The following is a 25,593-nucleotide window of genomic DNA, read 5'->3' as shown; positions in this document are numbered from 1 at the left end:
AAAGAAACAATAACAATGAACTGGAAATCTATAACTACTAAACTACAGACCTAACATTCCTAGCAGCTGACATCAAGCAACTCTCATCACAACTTACTCACCTACTGGCCTGATTAAAGCAAAAAAAAAAAAACTTATTTACTACAAACTTGACTACAACACCCGTACTGGAAGCTTAGAATATCCTAGTTAGAAATACCTTAAATGCCTAAATCTTAATATAGTGTCTAAAACTAACCTTACTATATCCCTTACTAAGTGTTAAATCCTACCTGAAACCTGGATAAAACTGACCTACATTCCAGTTGACAAAGCAATGACTTAAGCTTAATTAAACACAAGCCTTATAGAAATAACCTAATCCCAGTAAACTAAGAACATGACAAAATGTAAACTAAGAACCTGACAAAATTTAAATCAAGAACCGAGAACTAACGCTTATCTAAATATCAGCCTACTAAATTTTACCCTTGAGAAAAATGAAAAAATAATCTGAAGGCCTTAACACTAACAACAGCCCTTACCCTCCCCATCTCCCCAACTGAGAACTAAAGCTTAGAATATTTAGTAGCTTAAAATATTACCTAAACTTTACCCTAACAAAATTTATCCCTTAAAAAAAAAAAAAAAAAAAAAATATGTCCTAACAACAGTCCTTACCCTCCCCATCTCCCTATCCTAACACTATCACCCTCCCCGTCCATCCTAACGCTTTACTCCCTATCCTGTACTTGCTATCCTAACACTATCATTACCCTCCCGTCCATCCTAATCCCTGCCTACCCATCCTAGCTACCTTAAGACTACATTAAAGGGCGTGGTGGGCGTGTACATCAGGCCAATACACGTCCACCACTTGAACTAAAACTAAAAACCCTAAAAACTTAAGTGCCCGAGTGGTGCGGACATACAGACACGTACACACACACACACACGCGTGCCAGTCACCACGTTAAAATGTCTAAATGTTGAAGACTAAAAACATTAATTCCACAACTCGTCCAACAGTTACAAATAAAATCTTTAAAAACTTAACGTGTAGAGTTCTAGTAACAAGATACACGCCTCGGCATCTCACCCAGTCTGTGTACTACTGGCGTGAGGCCGCGGCGTGGTCAGACAAGACAGACGGGCAAGGCGTGGCGGGGCGGCGCAGCGTCAGCACTACTCAGGCACGCTAGGGGGGACTCCCGCTGTCAGGCCTCAGTTTCTGGCGGGGTGGGCGAGCCAGCGGTGGTTGCGGCAGTGCGGGCTAACGCGGGGCAGGTGGTGGTGATGGGAGTGCATGATGCCGCAGTTTGTGGGGCAGCAGGGTTGGCGGTGCGGGTTGCGGAAGGTCGGGTTGGCGTCCGTCACCTGGAAAAAGGTCGTGCTGCCTTTCCTCAAGGTGCGCAGGGCCACTGTGTCGCCGTGCCGACTCACCACATGCCGCCGTACCGCAGACCCCTCCACTGTCCTCACGTTGTCCGCCATCCACAGGCTCCACGGCTGCTTCCGGTCTGTGGGACAAGAGGGTTGGGTGGGAAGGTTGCGAGTGACTCAAGCACAAGTTCCATGTTTTGTGCCTGTGCTGTCACGGTTTGTGTCGCGTCACGCTTTGTGTTGTGAATTACGTTAATAAACATTATCCACTTCACTCATGAAATATTCCCTCAACGAAACGTTCACTCCGTTTCACCCACAACAAGACATACTCCCTCACTCTGCCAGCCACTCCCTCACTGCCACTAGAAAAATGCCACTTACAAAAAAATAAGAGTCAGCCTCACCCCAGCTCATAAAAAGCCAGTCATTCACCACAAAACATAAAATTCATTCATTCACACAATCAAAGAAAAATTAGCTTCACGCACAAAAAAGTCACAATACCATCATACACTAAAGACACCAACATTGGAGAGACTTTCAGCACTTTTCCTCACTAATGAAACCCTAACATGCCCAGCACCCACCTCACACTCAAAACACTCCCAACACACCCATCACTCTTATACTCACTCCCTCACCAACAGAACACTAACACCAACATCCACCTCACACTCAACACACCCAACACTCTTATACTGACTTTTCCTTATCAATTGAACAACATCCACCTCACTCTGAACACTCCCAACACAAGCCAACACACCTCACACTTTCCTTTATCAGTCCACCTCATACTCAAAGACATTCCCAACACAACACCCACCTCACACTGAATACATGCCACACTACTCACTATCCTTAATCTCACATTTCTCACACTCAACACTTCCAACACTACCACGCCTCTCTTTCCTCACCAGTAAAGCACTGACATCCACCTCCAAACACACTCCTCCAAACACTGAATACTCCCAACAAGAAACGCTCATACTTTCCCTCAATAGAACACTGGAACACCATCCGCCACACACACAAACTACCTCTCCTCACTTTTCTTCACCAGTAAAACGCTTAAGATCAACATCCGCCTCAAACATGCAAGCCACCACTCCAATACTCGCTTTCCTTCATCAATAGAAAATTTTTCCCTCACCAATAGAAGACTCATCCGCCTCACACAAGTCACCACTCCAATACTCACTTTCCCTCATGAATACAACTTTTTCTTCACCAATAGAACACCCTCATCAATGGAACACTGCTTTTCCCCTTACTAATAGAACACTTCCACTTTTCCCTCACCAATAAAACACCCTCATCTATAAATCAATAGAACTATTTTTCCACTTATTCTCTCACCAATAAAACACCCTCATCAATAGAACTACATTTTTTTTCACTTATTCCCTCACCAATAGAACACCAACATCAACTTCACACACAGACACGCCCATCACAGACAAACACTCATTTCTCACCAGGAAAACAAACAACTCGCAAGACATCCCACATAACCAACAATCTACCACTCCCACAGTTTCTCACCAGCAAAACCTTACCCAGCTCACCAAGAGACACGCCCATCAAAGTATCACTCTCCACACTTTTCCTCACCAACACCACCCCTAACAACCTCCCTCAAAACAAGCCACCACTAAGGTACATACCAGACACCACTTCTCTCACTTTCACCAACAAGACCCAAACATCCACCACACACACTCAAGCAACCCTCAAAACACAAGCCACTTCAATACTCACACAGCTTCACCATTTCGTAGACAACCACCAGCAGAAGAAAGATGAGAATGGCAAGCAAGACGTACATTATCACCTTGCCTCTACTGTACCCGCAGCTGACCGGCTCCTTCTCTGGTGTTTGCGCTTCGGTCGGGAGATCCAGTGTAGGTTCTATATTAAGTGGCGAGGCGACTATTATGTGGACGAACGGAGCACTTGTCACCGCTATAGAAGAGGTTACCGTGGTAGTGGCGGTGGTAGGTGTGGAAGTGGTGGTTATGGAAGGGACAGTGGTGTAGTTGGTTGCGGTGGTGGTTGTGGGGGTCGTTGAGGTTGGGAATCTGTTGGTAATGGAGGGGGTGATTGCAACGAAACGACTTTTGATCTTAGTGAAAAGCGTGACAAACGGGGTGTGGTAGGGCGGGAGGGCAGGCGGGCATGGTGAGCGGTCAGTGCAATCTGTCGTGACGGGAGGGATGTCACGGGGAGGTGCCTGGGAGGGGTGTGGGTCAGGAAGGGAGGAAGAGAGGTGGGTGCCATTAGCAGGTTTGGGGAGGCGGGAGGGAGTCTTGGCGGGTCTGTAAAACACCAGCACAGGAGGCGTCGGGTCCTGAGGAGTGGAGGGAGTGTTTGGCATCTCTTGGTTCATAAACTGTGGTGTCGGGATGAACGGTGGTGTTGTGAGGTCATCTTGGTCATACAGCTCTTCAAGTTCTATAGGGTTCTCAAGGTCCAAGTCCAGGTAGATCTGCTCCTCGCCATCAAGATCAAGGTCAATGAAGATCTCAGCGTCAGGGGTCTGCGTCTCAGGGGAAGGATGCGCCGCGAAGATGATCAGGTTGGCGATAACGAAGACTATACCAGCGCACAGGATTCCCAGCACCCCGGCGCCTAGTACTCTGAGTGGCATCAGGCGTAAGCCATTGCTGATCCTGGAAGGCCGGTACACCAGAAAAGACGGCAGGTTCTCATCTCTCACGTCTTGTAGCTCCATCATCTCCGGCTCATTCATGTTGCAGACACCACGACAACACCAGGACACCACCGCTAACACTTCCACTTCAAATGTACACCCAAAATGTCCGTAAAACCACAAATCAAGTCAAGAGGAACTTAAAACGCGCTTTAAAACTCCCTACCGCCTCTCACTGCCTTAAACCACCACTACCACACCGACGGAAGCGACCAACGGCTAACTCTGATGAGGGGAACAGCAGGAGTCGCAGCAAGGAGGCGCCAGTCACTCCTCCTCACTTCGGTTGGTGGATGAGCAAACACCAAGGGCTTGTTAACTCCTTCAGTAGTGGGACGCATTTTTACCTTGAGTTTTGAGTGTAATTAGACGATTTTATTGACATTAGGAAGGGTCTTTGGAGGTCAGGAGGTTAATGGCCAGAGCCTTCACTAGTTTAATCCCCCACTTGAGTTTCTGAAGGTGTATAAAGTCAACAAATAGTAACCAAACTGGATATGGAAACGCGTCTTGGTGCTGAAGAAAGGTGTAGTTGAGAATGTGAATGACGGGGCGGCGGGGCGGGGCGGGGCGGTGGGCGGTGGGGCGGAGCAGGGCTAGGATGGAAGTGTGGTTTGAATTGTGTACTAGTTTGTTTGTGTGTTTGGGTGTTTGAGTGGTTTGTTGTTGTGGTGGTGAAGGAAGACTTGAAGGTTCATGTTGTTGTTGTTGTTGTTGTTGTTGTTGTTGTTGTTGTTGTTGTTGTTGTTGTTGTTGTTGTTTTGTCTCGTACAGATGGTTATTTCAATTGTTATACTCTTTATTGTTTCTTTGTTTTTTTTATTTATTTATTTATTTTTTATTTTATTTTATTTATTTTTATTTTTTTTGCTGTTATTATGTTTATTATTTTTCACTGTTTCTTTCTTCTATTTTGTAGTTTTGTATTTTTTTCTATTATTTTGTGCAATTTCCTCTATTTTTTTTACTATTCTACTATTTTTCTACTATTTTTCTACATTTTCTCCCTTTTCTCCTACAATTCTTACGATTTCCTACTATTTCCCTCTTTTTTAATTTTTTCTATTATTTTTATACAGTTGTCTATTATTATTTTACTATTTCACTATTTTTCTTTAATATTTTCTACTATTTTTCTACAATTTCTCCCTTTTCCTACAATTCTTACCATTTCCTACTATTCTTCCTGTTTTTCCTGCAACTCTCAACAACTTCTAAACTATTTTTCTCACCACCACAATTCTCTACTAAAATTAACCAGTATCGTTATCAGTTTACTATATTTTCCTTTACAATTCCAAACTATACCATTGCTATACTGTACTAACATTCACCATTGTCTTCACCATTTACGTACCACCAGCCAGTGTCACCCGCCTTGCCTGTCACGTCTGGGAGCTCCTTTCCTTGAAGCCTTGCAGAGTTAGTCACCAGAGAAACGCTTTGCTTTCTCACCATGACTGTTTTCAAGGCCACAGAGATGATTAACAGGGTTTTCAAGAGTGTTTCTCCAGTTGATAATGCAGTAATCTTGTTTATCTGCCTCTAGAACTGTAATAACACCCTTAAAAACTTGTGTGAATTTAAGTAAAGCCTTTTTTAGATAGTGGAGGTGAAGCGCAGAAGTTTTTGAGAATATGAGCCAAACGCACGCGAGGTCACGTGTATATTCTCCCGTCAATGGAAGCTTAAGGCCTTCAGTACTGAGACACATTTTTACCATGAGATTAAATTTTGTGTACGAGTAGACCATTTTATTGACATTAGGAAGGGTCTATGGAGGGGAGAAGATTAATGGCCACAGTCTTCACTATTTTCATCCCTCACTTAAGTTTCTGAAGCTGTATAAAATCACCAAATAGTAAGCAGAATGAATATAGAAACGCGCCATGGTACTGAAGGGGTTAACAGTGGCCCAGCTAATTAATAGGTTGGTCTGAGTTAATTGATTTATTGCGTGGTAAAGTCAGTCACGCACACACACACACACACACACACACACGTGATAGTTCTGACTCAAAGCAGCATTTATCATTACTTAACAGCGGTACAAACAGTGTTGGCTAAGTATGTGTGTGGATTGTAGAGGCCAGAAAATATAGAAATAAGTTTTTTTTTCTTCTCTCTCTCTCTCTCTCTCTCAGTAGTAAACGAGTCTTAATTAGGTCTATATTAGTTAATGGGCGGCGCAGTTCTCAGGTATACCATTGGTTAGACAAGAGTGTGAATTGTGTAGTAAGCAGAAGACTCAGAATAAACACTATTATTATTTCTCTTATATCTTGTCAATAGTCTATGAGAGATGTGTCGTGATGATTAGAAGTTAGGAACGGTGACAGCAGGTTATTGGTAGCGTTGGTTAGATACACGTGTGGACAGCGGGTTAGGTTAGTGTGACCCGAGGAGTGCAGGTGGTCACTGGTATCACACTGTCTTTGAGCGCTGCGGTGTTAAGTCAGGGAGGGACCGGGAAGTGGGAGTAGTGAGGGAAGGGTCACCAGGGCCACGTGGCATTCCGAGGGTTTGGTTTTGGCACTTCTCGTATAGTTTTTGTGTGGGCAGGTTGTGGTTCCCGAGCCGTCACACACCCAGTGATTGATGCAACGATACTTCACTCCGTCAAGGCTGTCTTCCTAACTTTTTTGTTTATTTGATTGGTATCAGGAAAAAAAAGTTATTTATGTGGAAAAAATATATTTGACAACGCAAAATCTTGAAAACATACACTCTGCTGCATAGTTAAGTCTGGGGAGGGATAAACATTCTCGGGAAGAATAAACACTTACTAATAAATACACTTTACAAAATTTACTGAATATTACACTATATATTATACAAACTCATTAATGAAGGCCGATACAAACTCATTAATGAAGGCCGGACAATTAGCAGACACGAAGCGCCGCCACCCTCACTCCTTGTGCTCCTCCTGCCCGGCCGCCGTCGCCGCCTTATCCCCCTCCGGCGCCGCCTCCGTCGCGGCGGCGTTCTTGCGCTGACGTACGGAACTCTCGTCCTCATCAGAACTTGAACTTGAGGAACTGGAGCTGGAGCTGCGGCGGGACTGCTTGTCGTTTTCTTGCGTCTCCTTCGCCTCCGCTTCTTTAGTTTCCTCGTTCTCTTTGTTCTCGCCTACCGCTGCCGCAGACTCCTCAGCCGCAGATTCGGATGTCTCCTCGTTCCCTTGCCGTCCCTTCGCCTCGTCAACCGCGTCATCAGTGGTGCCTCGTTCCTCCGCTCTTGCTGTCGCTGCTGCTGCTGCTGCTCCCTCCCCTTTATCCTCCGAGGGTTCAGCGCCGTCGCCGTCACCGTCAGTATCACTCTTGTGGAAGGTAACTTTAGTGGTTGTTGTGGAGTTTTCAGTTACCTTGTCGCTTTTTTCCTTCTCACCACCTTTACCATCCTCTTCATCTGAGGAGCTCCCTTCGCTTTGCTTGTCTCCCTCCGTGCCGTCCTTGTCCAAGCCTTCCTTATTCTCGCCGTCCGTCACGTTGAACAGGACGGGGTCGTGTGTGCCGGCGCCGGTTATCTTGGAGCAGCACTGGCGCAGGAAATCCCTGATGCTCAGCGCGAAGTTCCCTGGAGCAATGGAAAACAATCGTTAGCAAGAAACGACAACTAACTACAGCGCAGGCTCATGGTGCGCCTGTACTCACCACAGTGGCCTCAGGATGCAAGCATTTCAATTCTTTTCATAAACTTGAACTGGCCATGACCTCAAGCAAATTTGCAGTTTCGGCAAATCTCTATAATAAGACCGCGCGCACTGCATGGTGTAGACTGTAGAGTAACTATCATCAAGAACAGACGCGCGGCGCTATTGAAAGTACATAGGAATGATTTGCTAAACGCAGTATTGAAGCAAGTTGTGCTGAGGTGTGGGCATTGCGGTCACATTATGAAGACTTGCCGCAGCACCACCCAACCAGTGAATTATTGAGCCTCAAGCTGGCCGTACTGACACACTTAATGGATACATTGACCTGTCTTTCATTCATTGGTTGGGTGATCCTACAAATTGCTATACACTTACTTTTCAAATACAAGGCGAGGCCAATTGACAAACCAGCGAGTATACAGAACGCGGCCAGGATACCCCAGAAGATTCCGTCAGGGCTTCCCCCGGCGTCCGGCATCCCGTGCTCGTGGTCACCGGTTTGATCCTCCAGCGCCCCGAGTTGCGCCGCGTCCTCCTCCTGATGCTCCTCGTCGTAATTCACGTCGAGGGTGGCGGGGGTATCCATGGCGGCGGGGTGTGGCGGGATGAGGGCGAGTGGCGGACAGCTGCTGGTGGAGTGGTGGCGAGTGCCGGGCAGCGGTGGTGTGCGCGGTGTGTGGAAGGCGTGTCGCTCCTCTTGACGTCACCTTGTTCAGTCGTTCCTCGCTAACATTCGTTACTGACGTGGCGCCTCCCTGCAGAAGGCGCGCCGCGGACAGGAGCTCCAGACTGCCGCTGTGAAGCTTCAATCAAGTGTTCACCAAGCGTGGCTCGTTCCGGGGAGGTGCATGCAGTGCAGTACAGGACATGCTAGTGATGATCGCTTGTTGGGAGTAATTTATTGCTTGCAGTGTTCCAGCGCTGTGTGTGTGTGTGTGTGTGTGTGTGTGTGTGTGTGTGTGTGTGTGTGTGTGTGTGTGTTTTATCTACGGGCTGGAGCAGCGGGTGTCACGCTGCCACTGTGCGGCCGCTGTGGTGCACGAATGATAAGATGAGTGAGTACCAGCCAGCCGAACTCACTAAAGTCACCATGAGTCTCTCTCTCTCTCTCTCTCTCTCTCTCTCTCTCTCTCTCTCTCTCTCTCTCTCTCTCTCTCTCTCTCTCTCTCTCTCAACTAATAAAAAAAAAACTTAGGTGCCTGTCCTCAAACGGGAAGTGGTCTCGGAGGCTGGAATAGTTTTTTTTTTTTTTTCCAATTTTAGATTTTTCATTAATAACGTATGTGTCGTTAGATGCATGTAGTGTTGTGTGAAGGAAGAGAGTTGTCTTTAGAGGGCAGGCTGTGAGCGCCCCCTGTGGTGTGAGACAAAGGGAAACGTTCAGTGAGGGCACAGCTGGCTTCAATGAAAAGTTCACAGCACCCCCTGAACCAGTGTTTTTACACCTCACTGGGAGTTGGGAAGGTGACGGGCCAAAATTAAGCCAGAAATATAAAAATTCGCTTCAATATTTTTTTCTTGTTTTATAAATATTGTGATACTCGTATGTATAGGAGTGTTGCGGGGCGAGGGGCGATGGGTGAGGGGAGGGAAGGGGTCCTGCCTCTCCTGATGAAGTTGTGAGGTGGGTTCCATCACGCTTGTATTCTTTTGAAGCCTTGCCGGGTCTGAAGCTTCCTTGGGTCCGAGAGTGTGGCCAGAAAGAGAATGATTTAGAGGAGGAGGAGGATGGGGGGAGGGAGGAGGAGGAGAGAATGATAATTTAATGTTACTTTGGCCAAACATTAAAGAAGTGAATGTTGTAGTGGTCAGCTCGTGTGTATCCTTTCTTTAGGTATTCACAAAGGAAGATGTTTAGGCAAAAGCTGCGTAAATGTTGTACAATTCTATTCATAATGGAAAAAAATACGAAACATTAATCTTTCACATTTACTGATCAATTTATTTATGCGTGTGTATGTATGTAGTAAACATCTGTATACAGTTTGTAATAAGTAACGTAAAAAAAGTAAAAATAACTGTTGATCAATGAAAGGAAAGTTTGAGAGCTCTTATAAACTAGACTGACTGTGATTCAGACAGACGTGAAGTGTTCCTGGAGACAATAAACTGCACCGTTCACACAGGCAATACTTCTGTAGTTTGGCCGTAGTGCTCGCGGCATGAAGGACGGTGCATGGCGTGGCTCAGTGCAGGATGTCGCCGGTGTTACCTGCCGCCGCCTGGTGTAGCGTGAGGGCGGGTGTTCCGATGTTGTCACTCTATTAAGTCAAACACGATTACACGGCAGCCGGACAGGACTCAGGAGTGACGCGCCATGAGGTTCCTGCCGATCATCTGCTTCCATCACTGATTACACGGTGAATCTGTCCGTCCTGGCGGCGTGTCCGTGTCGTGTCTACCAATCTGAGACAGCGTGGTTGGTGGAAAGCTCTTCAACGTACAAATAAGACAACAAGGGCCGCCGTGGTACAGTGGAACCATGCTCTCTTTGGATCCGAGGGTCTCCAAGCGAATGAGTTCAAATCCTGGTCACGGTCCGAGTGTAGGTAGGGCTTCCTGACTCTGGGTAACAGATAATAGAGCGTTTTCAAATAGAAGGTACCCCAAAAATACCTCGTTTAACCCATAAATTCCCGTGAAAAGCCCACATGGTGCAGGAGGGCGGCAGCAAACATCTCTACTTATTTATTTATTCTTTCCGGCGACTACAGAGACAATGCAGCTACTGAGGATCTAGAATGAAAAAAAAAATAAATAAATAAATAAAATAAATAAATAAATAAATAAATAAATGAAACACTATACATCTGTGTCAATCTATCTTTAACTGTCTATCTACCTACGTGTGTGTGTGTGTGTGTGTGTGTGTGTGTGTGTGTGTGTGTGTCACTGTCTGTTCCTTGTCTTTGCGTCTGTGTCGGGTCTCGCTATGTGTATGCGTGTTTGTCTGTGTCGATATTTCTGTATCAGTTTGTTTTACTTCAGAAATTCAAGCAAAGCAAATTCAGGGAAAACAAGTAATTTTTTTTTTTTTTTTTTTTTGTCAAATCGTTACCAAGTAGTTTTTTTTTTTTTATATACACAGAAAAATGATACGAATGTTTTATAATTGGAAATAGTAACAAGTGTAGATGTCAGAAAATGGAAGGGAAAGTAGAATCAGTGAAGGAAAGTAGGGAAAAGTAGATTCAGTGAAGGAAAGTAAGGAAAACTACAGAATCAGTGAAGGAAGGTAGGAAAAAGTAGATTCAGTGAAGTAGGGAAAAGTAGATTCAGTGGAGGAAAGTAAAGAAAACTACAGAATCAGTGAAGGAAGGTAGGAAAAAGTAGATTCAGTGGAGGAAAAGAAAAGTACAGATTCAGTGAAGGAAAGTAGAAAAGTTGATTCAGTGAAGGAAATGTAGAGAAAAGATAGATTCAGTGAAGGAAAGTAGAGAAAAGATACATCCAGTTTAGGAATTGTAGGGAAAAAGTAGATTCAGTGAAGGAAATGTAGGAAAAAGATATTCGTGAAGGAAATGTCGGGAAAAGATAGATTCGTGAAGGAAATGTCGGGAAAAGATAGATTCGTGAAGGAAAGTAGGGAAAAGTTGACTTGAGTGAAGGAAATGTAGGGAAAAGTTAACTGAGTCAAGGAAAGTAGAGAAAAGATAGATTCAATGAAGGAAAAGTAGGGAAAAAAGTTTAGTGAAGGAAAAGTAGGGAAAAAAGTTGATTAGTGAAGGAAATGTAGGGAAAAGGTAGATTGAGTGAAAAAAAGTAGAGAAAAGATACATTCAGTTTAGGAAATGGGAAAAAGTAAATTCAATGAAGGAAAAGCACACAGTTCGTTTAGTTTTTCATTTTTATTTTGCACAGTGAATAAAACAACACACAGAGCCATTCAGTATTTTCCATCGTCTCTTGAGATTTGAAAGTCTCCGCAATAATAAAGGCAACACACACCATTAATTAAGAGAAAACACACAGAAATAGCAAAGTGTCAGCAATAATCACACACTATTAAGAGAAAACACAGAAAATAGCCACTGTCAGCAATATTAAAAGAAATAACTTACACAAAAAATACCCAAATCGTCAGCATCAATGAAGTTAACACACACCTTTGAAGAGAGAACACACACAGAAATAGCAAAGTATCAGCTAATTAAGTTAACACACCTTAGAGAAAACTTACAAGAATAGCCAAATCGTCAGTGATATTAAAAGAACAAAAAAATTGCCAAATTGTGAGCAATATTAAAAGAAACACACCTTTGAAGAGAGAACACACACAGAAATAGCAAAGTGTCAGGTAATTAAGTTAACACACCTTACAGAAAACACACAAGAAGAGCCAAAATCGTCAGTGATATCAAAAAGCACAAAAAATAGAACAAAAAATAGCCAAATTGTGAGCAGTATTAAAAGAAATGCATACCTTTTAAGAGAGAATACACACAAAAACAGCAGTGTCAGTAATAATCAAGTAAATACACACCTTTTAAGAGAAAACACAAAAAATATTCACTGTCAGCAATATTAAAAAAAATAGACAAAAAAAATAGCCATAATGTTAGCTAATCAAGTTAACACACACCTTTAAAGAGAACACACACAAAAACCGCCAAATTGTGACCATAATCTAGTTAATACACACCTTTAAAGAGAAAACACACACAAAAAGATAAAAACCAATATAAAAAAACAGCCAAATCGTCAACATAAAGTTAATACACCTTTAAAGAAAGAATACACGAAAAAATAGACAAAAACCCAATATATAAACAATTTCTTGGATTACAAGTGAAAAAAGTAAACCACAAAGGAATTCTAACGAAGAGCAAAACGTCAGAGAAAGAAAAGAGATGAAGTAAAGTGAGTCAAGAAGTGAAGACTCGTGAGAAAGTGATATTGAGCGATTACAAGTGAAAATTTTACGATTGAGCAAGTGAAATGATGAACGAAAAGGAAAAAAAAAAGATCGTAACTGAAGATAACAAGACGTGAATAGTTAATAGTTAAAAGCAATACTGGAAGAGAGAAAAAAAAAAAGGTTATGAAAGTGATATTGACCGATTGGAAGTGAAAATGTTGATTCGAGAAAGTGTGAAATGATAAAAAAAAAGATCGTAACTAAAGAACTAAACATGAAAAAAAAAACCAATATTGGAAGAGAGAAAAGGGCAAGAAAGTGACATTGAACAATTGCAAGTGAAAAGTGTAAAGACTGAGAAAGTGAAATGATGAAAGGAAAGGAAAAGAGCGAAAAGGAAAAATATCTTAACTGAAGACATCAAGACAAACAATATTAGGAGATAAAAAAGGACAAGAAAGTGATATTGAGCGATTGCAAGTGAAAATTATGATTGAGAAAGTGAAATGATGAAAAAAAAAATCATTATTGAAGAAAACAAGACGTGAATAGAGGTACAAACAATATTAGAAGAGAAAAAAAAATGAAAAGAAAGTGATATTGAGTGATTGCAAGTGAAAATATTGATTGAGAAAGTGAAATGATGAAAAAAGAAAAAATTATTATTGAAGAAAACAAGACGTGAATAGAGGTACAAACAATATTAGAAGATATTAGAAGAAAAAAAAAATGAAAAGAAAGTGATATTGAGCGATTGCAAGTGAAAATATTGATTGAGAAAGTTAAATGAAAGGAAAAAGGATCGAAAATGAAGAGAACAAGACGTGAATAACTGAAAATGTTGTGATTGAGAAAATTAAATGAAAGGAAAAGATCGAAAATGAAGAGAACAAGACGAGAATAGAAGTAAAAGCAATATTAGAAGAAAAAAATAAGGAAAAAGATCATTGTTGAAAAAGAAAATAGCGTGAATACAGTTAGAAGCAAAGAAAAAAAATGGAAGAAAAAGTTAAAAGATCGTAATTGGAAAAGAAAATGAAATGGATACAGGGAAAAGCAAAGAAAATAGAGAAAGTAAAATAATGGAAGAAAAAAAGGAAAAAGATCGTAGTTGAAGAAAATGAAACGGATACAGGAAAGAAAATAGCAGAGAAAGTAGAATAATGGAAAAAAGAAAAGAAAAGATCGTAGTTGAAGAAAAGAGAAAGTAAAAGGATTGAAGATAAGAAAAAGGAAAAAGATAATAATTGTGAGAAATAGTTTAAAGCAAAAAAGAAGAAAAAAAAAGACGAAAATTAAATGGATGCAGGGAAAAACAAAAGAAAAGAGAAAGTAAAATGGTTATAGATAAATAAAGGAAAAAGATAGTAATTGGGAGGAATACAGTTTAAAGAAAAAAAAAAAAGAGGACTTGAAGACTTCCCAAAACTTTCATCCACTAAGACTTGTCAACTTGAAATAAAGAAATCATTGAAAGCATATAGAAAACTTAATATACTTGTCCTTTTCAGCTTAAAAATACAAAAAAGCTTCACTAAAAACCTAAAACTTCAAAAAGCTTCATTCGATAGTCATTCTCAGCTTAAAGCATCTATAACTTCCTTCCAAAGCTTCATCTTCCTAAGCTTCATTCACTATATTCTTTCTCTGTTTTAAAATCGAAAGTTTCCTGCAAAACCTCATACACCAAAACTTCATAGAATCGTAAAACTTCCTTCAAAAACTTCATACACTGGTCCTTCTCAGCTGGAAAAGTCGTAAAACTAACTTCAAAAATGTTATACTCTAGTCCTTAAAAAATAATAAAATCGTAAAACTTCCTTCAATACTTCATACACTATAATCTTTCTCAGCTTGAAACCTCCAAAACTTCCATCAAAACCTGCATACAAAACTTCCTTCAATACTTCATACATTATAATCTCTCTCTCTCTCTCTCTCAGCTTGAAACCTCTAAAACTTCCCTCAAAACCTGCATACATTAGTCCTCAGCTTAAAATCAAGAACTCCTCCCAAAGCTTCCTTCAAACATCACATTATAGTCCTTAACAGCTTATAAACTGAAAACTTCCCTAAACACCTAATCTCTAACTTCTCAGCCTTTGTTTCCTCGTTTTCTTCTTTCCTTCACTTTCCTCATTCTCCTTCTCTCTCTTTTCCTAACTTTCCTCTTAAATTGCTTTTCTTGACGTATTTTCCCTCACCTTCCTCTTAACTTCCCTTCCTTCCTGTCTCTTTCTCCTTTCTTTATAATCTTGCTTTTCCTTTCTTCCATCTTTCACGTCTCTTTTCCCTCTTTTCCTCTTACGTTTCTCTTACTCTCATTTTCTTCTCTACGTCTCTTTTCCCTCTTTTCCCTTACCTTTCTCTTACTCTCATTGTTTTCTTCTCTACGTCTTATCCCTCTCATTTATCCTACCCTGCCTGTCTTTCCTTCCCTCTTTCACCTACATCTTCCTTCTTTCACCTCTTATCCTTACCTTTCCCTTATTCTCTCTTTCTCTACGTCTATTTCCTCTTTTTCCTGCCCTGTCTGTCTCTCCTTCCCCCCCGCACGTTCATCTTCCCGGCCGTGTCTAGAATTCAGAGTCCATTGTGAAGTAGGAGGTGAAGGGATAGGACAGAGGGCGTCTTTCCTCGGGTCTGGAGCGCCGTTGCTGGTAAAACAAAGAGTCATAGGAGCTACTGGAAGATCGTGAAGTGTTGTCTATTTGGTTCGCTGCGTTCCTCTCGTCTTCCGCTCGTCTTTCCTCCTCGCGCTCCGCCTCTCGCTCTCGCCTCAGCTCCTCCTCGTCCAGAAACACGACCCTGGGTGATGGGAGAGGTGCGAGTGACGGAGACAGGCAGAGAAACAAAAAGACTGATAAGAGACACGCGTGAAACCGTATTGAGAAATGTTTTGGTCTGTTTCACTGTTACCGGTTTTCAAAGGCCACAGAGAGGAGTTAGCTGGTACCATGAGTGTTTACTGTTAATAGTGTTGAAATCTTGTTAATCTGTCACTAGAATCAATGAAACGGCATAGAATCAACGTGGAATTTTAACTATAGCCATTTCAAAGTAGTGGTGTGGCGCGGAAGTGTTAATAGCGTTGAAATCTTGTTAATTTCGCACTAAAATCAATGAAACGGCACAGAATCAACATGGCATTTTAACTATAGCATTTTAACTATAGCCATTTCAAAGTAGTGGTGTGGCGCGGAAGTGTCAGAATATAGGACATCATAACGCTTGTATTGAGAAACAGCTGCCCCTTCTCACTACAATTTTCCAAGGCCACAGAGACAACTCGCCAGGTTTTCAAGATTTTCCTTTTAATAAATTAGAAATCTTGCCAATCGATCACCAGAACCATAAAAAACACCTAAAAACACGATTATCTTCAACTGGAACCTTTGGAAAGCAGTGATGATGAGAGAGCAAAGCGTTTCAGCATACAGGCCTCTATATATAGACAGACAAATGATAAACAGATAGGATGTGTGTGTGTGTGTGTTGTGAGAGAGAGAGAGAGAGAGAGAGAGAGAGAGAGAGAGAGAGAGAGAGAGAGAGACAGAGAGAGAGAGAGAGACAGAGACACACACACACACACACACACACACAGAGAGAGAGAGAGAGAGAGAGAGAGAGAGAGAGAGAGACACACACACACACCACTTTACTTACTCCTGATACCACCGATAAGTGTCTCTGATGTCCCGCCACGCCCACACAGCAAAGCCAACCAGCACCCCGCCCACCACCACCGCCAGGAACGCCAGCAGCGGCCAGGCCATGGGTAAGGACGTGGGCGGGGGCGTGGTGGTGGTGATTGTGGTGGGCATGGTGGTGGTGAGTGAAGTTGTGTTGAGGTCCATGTTTAAAAGGCCGCTGTGATGTTGTGATACTTTGATACGTTTCTGATACTTTGATACGTTATTTTCCCGTTTTGTCTTTCGTTTTTCGTTTTCTTTTTCCTTTTCCTTTTCCTTCGTTATTTAGTTTCTTCTGCCTTTATTTCCTTTTTTTCTTCTCTTACTCTTTCTTTGTCTCTCGCTTTTCCTTTCTTCTAATTTTTCTATACGTTTTCTCTTCTCTCTTCCTTTCTTCTTTATCTTGTCTCTTCTGCCTTTATTTTCTTTTCTTCTCTTACTCTTCCTGTGTTTCTTTCGCTTTTCCTCTCTTCTTCCTCGTGTTCCTCTTTCTTCCTTCCTTTCCTCTTCTCTTACTCTTTCTCCGCCTCTAACTCAACTTCTTTCTCTTCTTCTCTTCCTTTTCTTTTGTATACTCTTCCTCCGCCTTCTTCCTCTTCTCTCTCTCGTGTTCCTCTTTCTTTCCTTTCCTCTCCTTCTTCTTCTCTTGTATGCTCTTTCTCCGCCTCTTCGCCTCTTCCTCCTTTCTTCCTTTCCTTTTCGTTTGTATAATCTTTCTCCTCTTCTCTCGTGTTCCTCTTTCTCCCTTAATTCCTTTCCTCTTCGTGTCTTTACCTCTTCTTTTCCTCTTAGTTCAGTTTGTCCTCGTTTTCTATCTCTCCTTTAGTTCGTCTGTCACTTCCTTGTTTGGTCTTCTAATATTTTGTCTTGTTTTAATCTTTACTTTTGTTGTTTCTCGTTTATTTCCTTGGTTTTCTGGGTTTTTCTTTTTATGTTAAGATCGTTTTAAATCTTCCACGTTTTGTTTCTTCTTTTTTTCGTTTATCCTTCGCAAAAGCTCTCCTTATTTGAGGTCTTCACTATCTCTGCTTGCTTCAGTCTCGGCTTCCTCGCTTCAGTCAGTCTTTTTTTTTTTTTTTTTTTCTTTATCCTGCACAGAAACTCACTTTATTTTAGGTCTTCAGTATCTTTGATTGCTTCAGTCTCGGCTCTCTCACTTCAGTCTTTTTTCTCTGCTTGCTTCAGTCTCGGCTCTCGCTTCACAGTCTTCTTTTTTTCCTTTATCCTTCACAGAAACTCACTTTGATGTCTTCACTATCTCTTGCTTGCTTCAGTCTCGGCTTGCTCGCTTCACAGTCCTTCTCTTTCTCTCTTGTTCCTCTCCTCTCGTATTCTCTCAGTTTTTATATTTTTGCAGCGCCTACCTTGTTCTTCCTCTCCTCTCAGTTTCATATATTTCCAGCATCGTTTTGCACTTATAACTCAAACTTTTAGACAGCAATAGTTATCTCGTCAGTTTTTACCGAGAGACACAAGCAATACAATCTCAGGTGACTGTGCTTTTCCTTGTTAAGACCCACAGAGATACAGTTTTTCCGTGACACAGAGACACTTTACATTAACTGACACGTTTTTCTCGGCGAGTGTAGCTGAGTTGGTGCGGGAGGGCGGTAGTGTATGTCGTGGGCTCGTTGGTGTGCTGGTGGTTGTGGTGTCGCGTGCTGCCTGTTCACCACCACTGCCTGTCCTTTTTCGGTGTGAGCAAGCCCGAAGCTTCACCAGTGTGTCGCCTCCTTGTCTATAAAGCGCTTTGATTCTAAGGCTCGTATTTTCAAAGACTTCTGTGCTTCACCTCCACTATTTCAAAAGGCTTTATCTAGATGTGCACGAGTTTTTAAGGTGTTTTTACGGTTCTAGAGGCAGATTGACATGGTTTTTACATTATTAACTGGAGAAACGCTACTGAAAACCCCGCTAATCATCTCTGTGGCCTTGGAAAATAGTCGCGGTGAGAGAGCAAAGGGTTTCTCAATACAGACCTAGATTCACTGCGGCGAATTGGTTTGTGTTGTTATTGCTTATGTTAAACGAACAGTGGTGTGTAGAGACGAAAAGCGTTAGTGTTCCTTGATGTCTTGTTCCTAGGTACACTGTGGCTGATTGGATTGTGTGTTGTTATTTCTCATGTTTAAGCTTTTCATTATTGTTGTTGTTGTTGTTGTTGTTGTTGTTATTGTTGTTCGGACATTCAGACAAGTTGGAGGAAGGAAAAGAAATACAGAGCAGGGACGTGAGTTTATTCCTGACTTGTTTCGCTGTTTGCTTCTTCAGAGGAATTATTGGAGAAGGAGCAAACAGAGAAACTATATAGTCGGATATAACCTCACCTCCCTGCGCCTTTGTTTCTTTTCATCTCCTCCTCTTTTATTACTATTATTATTATTATTACTTATTTCTTTCCACTTCCTCTTCCATTATTATTGTCATTATTATTATTGTTATTGTTATTTTTATTGTTTCTTTCCACCTCTTCCATTATTATTATTGTTATTATTTCTTTCCACCTCCTCTATTAGTATTATTTTTATTTATTTATTTATTTTTTTATTATTAAGCATTTTCCTACGCAAGTTATTGGTGTTATTTGAGTAAGGTGTGATTGCGAATTTTTCTAACAGCCTCAGGTCAGTGAAGTAATAATAAACATTCATCGTGTTGTGATTTATTGTTTTGCGTTCGTCAATCTGATACACTTCATAAAACCTTCCCGCGTTCGTCAATCTGATACCTTAAAACCCCGCGTTTGTCAATCTGATACACTTCATAAAACCTTCCCGCGTTCGTCAATCTGATACACTTCATAAAACCTTCCCGCGTTCGTCAATCTGATACACTTCATAAAACCTTCCCGTGACACCACAGTACTAAAACCAGTATTCAGAAACGCTATGCTTTCTCACGGCGACTATAGTTAAAGCTACTCATGTTTTTAAGGGTATTTTTAAAGTTCTGGTGATGGATTAGCAAGATTTCTGGTACATTATAATGAGAAACTGTCATGAAAAACCTAGCTAGTTGTCTACGGGGACTTGAAAAAATGTCGTTGTAAGAGTGCAAGGCGTTTCTGAATATGACTAAAACCTTCCCAAGATACAACAATAAATGCCATGTTGATAAAAAAAAAAATAATAATAATAAAATGCTCATATGCTCAGAATACACAAAGTAAAAAAAAAAAAAAAAACAGCGAAAACTTGTAGTGAGAGCAAGACGTTTCTGAATGTGACTGTAAAACCATCCCAAAATACAACAAGTCCCACGATATGATAAAATTAAAGGCTCATATGCTCAGAATACACAAAGTAAGTAACAAATCCAGCCACTGAGACTTTCCCGAGACACAATAGGAAGTTCCACATGGTCATGATTAAAAAGGTTCAGATTATGCTCAGAACATACATAGGAAGCAGAATCAGCCGCAGGAGCTTGGTCAGTCAATAAAACACATGCTAAAGTAACGTTAACTGACCGAAAGACTCACACCAGGACAGTGCTCGTAGGAATCTTACTATAGTTAACTCTAAAACCTTAAAAATACTCTACATACACTCGTACACACACATACACTCGCTTGTTCGTAGGAATCTTACCATAATTAATTCTAAAACCTTAAAAATACTCTACATACACACACATACACACACACACACACACTCACTCAAACATCATATTCAGTAGCAAAGGCAATGGTTTCTCACTCACTCTTTTGGGCACTTTATCAGTCACTCACTCACTCACTCAGCACACCCAAAACATCACAGTCATTCTTCAAGTCAATCGTTTCCTTGGTGTTTGTGTCCTCCTCCATGTCACTGGCGTTGTCCTCGCAGGTGTGATAACTCTCTATGTCTGAGTCTGGCACCGGGGCGTCCTCCTCCTCCTCCTTGGCGGCAGGCGAGGCGGGGGAGGCGGGAGTGGTGGGTGAGGTGGACGAGTCTGGCTGTGGGTCCTGCTGTGAGTCTGGTAGTGGTCCCGCCTCGCACTCCACAGACCGAGGTAATAGATTCTGCCTCTCTCCATCCATTTTTAGTGAAGTGGTTGGCTCTGGGGCACGTTCAGGGGTCTGCTTAAGAGTGCGTTCAGGGAGTTCAGGGTTCAATGCTACGCCAGAACACGAAGGGCGGATGGCATTTGGGTCAATGTTCTCCTTGTTCTCGTCAGGGTCAATATTTTCCTTGTTTTCGTCAGTGTCCAGGCAGGGAGGACAGGGAGACACACCAGAATCCAGCAAATCAGGGAAGATACAAGACTCTGATTTTGCAAGAAGCGTCGAGGTGCTTCTGGTCAGGCTGGAGTCATCTGAAGACCCTGAGGTGAACGGGAGAGACGAGGAGCTGGTGCGGCCGTCCAGCCTTTCCAGCTCTATCAACACCCCTGCCTTGGGAGCCTCTCGGATGCTGAGCGAGGCGGGACTGTGTAGGAGCTCTCTGGTCGCCTGTGTGGCCTCCTCGAAGTACGTGGTATTGATGTAACCTGACGTGTTGGAGAGGGAGCGTTCAGTGCTCGTGGGACTGGTGGACGGGCTTAGACTCTCCCACATGCTCTTGTCAAGCGGCGCGACTTCCGACGAGTATTCTGACGCTGTCGTGCTGAGGATGGAAGGCGAGGAGAAGCGAGTCTGCGTGGCTGTGGTGGTGAGCGAGGTGTGCGTGCGTGTGGGAGTCCCCGGCGTTACCTTCTCCTCATCCTGCATGCCTTGCTGTGACAATCTGGAGACCTGTGTGATGTGCAGGGGTGACTGGGAGAAGGCCGCGCTCAGACTGTTGGTGCATGTTCGTACCTCGCCACTCCTCAGGTCCACTTGTATCGTCACCACGTCTTGGGCTTGATTGCGACGCCTGCAGCTGTGGGGGAAGGTAAGGGGTGAGTGAATGCTGAAGGTAGATAAGCAGGTAGTGAGTGAATGCTGGGGATAGATAAGCAGGTAGTGAGTAAATGCTGAAGGTAGATAAGCAGGTGAAATGAAGGTGAAAGAGAATGTAGGGAGTAGATAAGCAGGTGGAATGAAAAAATACGAAAATGCAAAGGTGAAGCAGGTGAAATGAAGAACTGATAGGAGAATGCTGAGGGTAGATAAACAGATATAATGAAAAGGTGACTACGAGAATGCAGGAGTAGATAAGCAGGTGAAATGCCGAGCTGGATACGAGAATGCAGAGAGAGTAAGTAAGCAGGTGAACTAGAGAGCTGATAGGAGAAAGCTGAGAGTAGATAAACAAGTGAAATGAAGCAGAACACTCACCACTTCCAAGGAGGGCGGCAGGTAGTCCCACAGGTCGCCAGCCACACCAGCACCACCACCGCCACGGACAGCCCCAGGATTGCGATCACGTCCACCATGGTTACGTCAGGTCAGGCGAGGTCAAGTTAGGTTAGTTGGGCCACGGTGCGGAGTGAGTGTGTGTGAGGTGGTAAAGGTTAGGTGAAGTTACGTTAGGTTAGGTCAAGTTGAGTCACGGTGCAGAATGAGTGTGTGAGGTGGTGAGGTTAGGTTAGGTTAGGTCAGATTAAGCTATGTTACGTTAGGTTAAGATGGGTTAGGTTAGGTTAGAAGGTTAAGTTAGATTAGCTTATGTTAGATTACGTAATGTTAGGTTGGTTAGGTTAAGTGCTTGTCAGATTAGCTTGATAGTTCAATTAAATCAGGTTAGGTTAGGTTAGGTTAGGTCAGTTTGCTCGTTAGGTCAGGATACAGAATAGCGTGTGGCGAGGTGGTGGTGGTAGTTGTAGTAGTGGTGGTGGTTGTAGTTGTAGTAGTGGTGGTTGTGGTGGTGGTGGTGAGGTGCGAGGTGTGAGGCGGCAGGAGGGAGTGAGCGAATCTATCTTTACCTTCCTTCCCTCGATGCGTCGGTGCCTCGTTCACCAAACACTTCCCGGCTCGTTTACCATTTCATTATCGTTATTTTTTTTTTTTTCATGTAAGAGAGAAAACCAGCCAAGGACAACAAAAGCGATTACACGAAAAGGCCCACTGAAATGCTGGTGTGTTGACGCGTGTGGCCATACTTGTTATACATGCTTACTTACTTAAACTACGTGTATACTTACCTACATAAGCTCATATAATTAAACGCTTCCTTGCTTCTGCACCTTCACTATTTTCAAAGGGCTCTAGTTGAAGTGACGCGGGTTTTTAAGGGTGTTTCTGTAATTCTAGTGACATGTTAAGTTTTCTGCATTATCAACAGGACAAATACTCTTTTCAAAGGGCTCTAGTTGAAGTGACACGAATTTTTAAGGGTGTTTCTGTAATTGTAGTGACATGTTAACAAGTTTTCTGCATTATCAACAGGACAAATGCGCTTTAGAACTTGGTTAATTGTCTCTATGGTCTTTGAAAATGAGAGGGAAGCGTTTCTGAATATGGCTCATACACTCATAGTATCTGTTAAGTGTGTTCAAGAAAATAGCCTACATGCGGACATATTATTGGTGTGCTTAAGTGTCGCGTGTTGCCATAGTTATACATGCATACTTGCCTAACTTTTTTTTTTTTTTTTTTTTACCGTGTGGGCTTTTCACGGGAGTTTATGGGCTAAAGGGAATACTTTTGGGGGTTACCTCCTATCTCAAAGCCCACCCGCTAGGAAACCCTTGCCCTGAGTGAGGAAGCCTAACCTACACTCGGACCGTGGACAGGATTCGAACCCGTGTGCTTGGAGACCCCTCGGACCCCAAAACACGCATGGTTCCACTGTACCACGGCGGCCTTCTTGTTTACTTACCTACATACACTCAAATTATATGTGCATCTAAGTGTTTTAAAGAAAATAACCTATGCATACAGATACATAATTGGTGCATGTAACCCTTTAGTACTAGGACACATTTTTACTATGAGATTTGGGTATGATTGGACATTTTATTGACATTAGGAAAGGTCTATGGAGATCAGAAGATTTATGGCCACAGTCTTCACTATTTGAATCCCCACATGAGTTTCTGAAGCTGTATAATATCACCAAATAGAAAGCAGAGTGAATATGGAAACACGTCGTGGTACTGAAGGTATTAAGTCTATTAAGAAAATGACTTACCTACATACGGACAAACGGATTATTAACGTATCTGTGTTTTAAGAGAAACGTATAAATGGTCATTGTATTTGTCTATCTATTGAAAACAAAGCATGGATATTATTGATGTGACTGAAAGTATTAACAAACAAATGGAAGACTTACCAACAAAGAAAATAGAAGTGATGAAAGAAATAGACAGATGAAGAGATCAAAAATAGTGTGTGGATAATCTTATGGGAATCCTTTGCATTTTAGACGAGTCACGTGATTGAAAGGAAGGCAACGAGAACAGAATCCTCACTGGAACACTTGATAATAGACGAGGCGTTAACGGTTCGCTCTGGTGCTTGTGCGGTGTTGTTTAGCGTGCAGCGTCACCACCTCACCATGTCAAGCTGTTCCCACACTGTCACCACCATCACACACACACACACACACACACACACACACACACACACACACACACACACACACACAGGACGGTGGACATCTGGAACGGATTGAGTGAAGAGATTGTAGCAGCAGAAAGTGTACAAAATTTTAAGGAAAAGTTAGATAAATGTAGATACGGAGACAGGTCACTATGAGCCCCGCTTGAACCCTGTAATATACAACTATAGTTACATACAACTACACACACACACACACACACACACACACACACACACACACACACACACACACACACACACACACACACCGGTGCCATTAGAGGACTCTGCCACCTTAACGATTTATGCTTTTCCTTGTTAACCCCTTCAGAACTATGACGCGTTTCCATATTCACTCTGCTTACTATTAGGTGACTTTATACAACTATAGAAACTCATGTGGAGGATTATAATAGTGAAGACTGTGGCCATTAATCTTCTGACCTCCATAGACCCTTCCTAATGTCAATAAAATGGTCTAATCGTACACATATCTCAAGGAGAAAAATGTGTCCCAGTATTGAAGAGGTTAATTATCCTGTCTGCTATTTGGTGCCTTTTTCCTCAATCACCAATCACTCTGAGACATCTTTACTTGTTCACCGCCAGACTCAATTCTTAAACTGTAGAAATTGCAATATTTGATTCTTTTTTTATCTTATACTTTCTTGTAGCTGCTTATAAGGATTCCGTGTATTACTTCTGATGCTGTTAATTGTTTCGTATCGCAGTGAAAGGATTGATAAAGGCTACTAATTCTCTATCATCAGTTTCAGACCCCGTAAGGCATCGCTTCTCGCTAATACCTTCTTAACACATAGTTGGATCAGTACCGCAGTTTGGCACAGCTTTCCTGACACAGTGCCCTGATTCAAGACACCACAGTGCAGTGCCAAGCGTGTTTCGTTAACCTATTTAGTACTTGCACGTTACAAGGGACTGGATCTTCTTAAAATATGCGCGCAGCCTCCACTGCTGCTCCCTCTTAGCCAGTAAAATGTGGTCTGGACAACATCCTGGCACGCTTCCCTCGATTTGGTCAATAGTGATCGTAATGACTTGTGTTATTTTCAGTTCTTCATGGTTGTGTATAGGTTCCATTATTGTTACCTCCTTTACATATAAGATTGATGCTGTAAATGCGTAGTAAATTAAATCAAATCAAATATTCAGTACTTGGACACATTTTTACCCTTAAGTTTTGTGTATGACTGGACCATTTTATTGCCATTAGGAAGGGTGTATGGAGATTAGAAGGTTAATGGCTACAGTTTTCACTATTTTAATCCACATAAGTTTCTGATTGATGCTGTAAATGCGTAGTAAATTAAATCAAATCAAATATTCAGTACTTGGACACATTTTTACCTAAAGTTTTGTGTACGACTGGACCATTTTATTGCCATTAGGAAAACTGTATAAAGATAAGAAGATTAATGGCTACAATCTTCACTATTTTAATCCACATAAGTTTCTGAGGCTGTATATAATCACCAGATATTAAACAGAATGAATATGAAAGCGTGTCATGGTACTGAAAGGGGTTTAGTTGACTGGTGGGTCTCAAGGCGAGGGTGGCAAGACGGCAAGAGCAGAGGAAACAATCGGACAGGGGAACGGGAGGCTTTGCGTGTTGTAGTTGTGACGTGTATCAATGACCGTCAACCATATACTGTATCTACCTCCACCCCCGTCCTGCCCGCCTTGCCCTCCCTTCATCCTTGCTCTCCTCATCGTGCTCAATTTTATCTTGCTGACTCCATTATTGTGAAAGTATGTCGGCTGCTGTAACACTTAAACACCTGAAACACTTTATTATGTTTATTTGAATGCTAAAGAGAAAGTAAGTAATAT

At 42.2% G+C, this 25,593-nt stretch overlaps 4 protein-coding genes across 11 annotated transcripts; all 4 read right to left on the bottom strand.

Annotated features, from left to right (window-relative positions):
- Positions 1-966: 966 nt before the first annotated feature.
- LOC123507793 lies at positions 967-4,318 on the bottom strand. Its single transcript, XM_045260997.1, has 2 exons — positions 3,130-4,318; positions 967-1,499 (listed from the first exon to the last, which is right to left on the bottom strand). Exons 1-2 carry the CDS (start codon positions 4,118-4,120, stop codon positions 1,204-1,206), a joined length of 1,287 nt encoding a protein of 428 aa, XP_045116932.1. The 5' UTR covers positions 4,121-4,318; the 3' UTR covers positions 967-1,203.
- Positions 4,319-6,758: 2,440 nt separating this feature from the next.
- Positions 6,759-8,473, bottom strand: LOC123507792 (uncharacterized G-patch domain protein DDB_G0278987-like). 3 transcript variants are annotated; one of them, XM_045260995.1, is made up of 2 exons: positions 8,178-8,473; positions 6,759-7,660 (listed from the first exon to the last, which is right to left on the bottom strand). In XM_045260995.1, exons 1-2 carry the CDS (start codon positions 8,323-8,325, stop codon positions 6,993-6,995), a joined length of 816 nt encoding a protein of 271 aa, XP_045116930.1. In that variant the 5' UTR covers positions 8,326-8,473; the 3' UTR covers positions 6,759-6,992. The 3 variants fall into 3 exon arrangements, with proteins under 3 accessions (XP_045116930.1, XP_045116929.1, XP_045116928.1); XM_045260994.1 differs by having other exon boundaries at positions 8,148-8,472; XM_045260993.1 differs by having other exon boundaries at positions 8,115-8,466.
- A 5,800-nt stretch (positions 8,474-14,273) lies between these two features.
- LOC123507791 lies at positions 14,274-16,644 on the bottom strand. Its single transcript, XM_045260992.1, has 2 exons — positions 16,264-16,644; positions 14,274-15,405 (listed from the first exon to the last, which is right to left on the bottom strand). The coding sequence occupies exons 1-2, from the start codon at positions 16,452-16,454 to the stop codon at positions 15,174-15,176; spliced, it is 423 nt and encodes a 140-aa protein (XP_045116927.1). The 5' UTR covers positions 16,455-16,644; the 3' UTR covers positions 14,274-15,173.
- A 2,295-nt stretch (positions 16,645-18,939) lies between these two features.
- LOC123507789 lies at positions 18,940-22,115 on the bottom strand. 6 transcript variants are annotated; one of them, XR_006675788.1, is made up of 4 exons: positions 21,532-22,115; positions 19,134-21,133; positions 19,048-19,096; positions 18,940-19,017 (listed from the first exon to the last, which is right to left on the bottom strand). XR_006675788.1 is itself a non-coding variant. In XM_045260991.1 (2 exons), the coding sequence occupies exons 1-2, from the start codon at positions 21,627-21,629 to the stop codon at positions 20,020-20,022; spliced, it is 1,212 nt and encodes a 403-aa protein (XP_045116926.1). In that variant the 5' UTR covers positions 21,630-22,115; the 3' UTR covers positions 18,940-20,019. The 6 variants fall into 6 exon arrangements, 1 of the variants encoding a protein (XP_045116926.1); XR_006675784.1 differs by having other exon boundaries at positions 19,048-21,133; XR_006675785.1 differs by lacking the exon at positions 19,048-19,096 and having other exon boundaries at positions 19,122-21,133.
- Between the last annotated feature and the right edge of the window lie 3,478 nt (positions 22,116-25,593).

The sequence above is a fragment of the Portunus trituberculatus genome, chromosome 23 (assembly GCF_017591435.1).
Source record: "Portunus trituberculatus isolate SZX2019 chromosome 23, ASM1759143v1, whole genome shotgun sequence".
Classification (NCBI taxonomy): domain Eukaryota; kingdom Metazoa; phylum Arthropoda; class Malacostraca; order Decapoda; family Portunidae; genus Portunus; species Portunus trituberculatus.
This window is presented reverse-complemented; position numbering and strand designations above follow the sequence as displayed.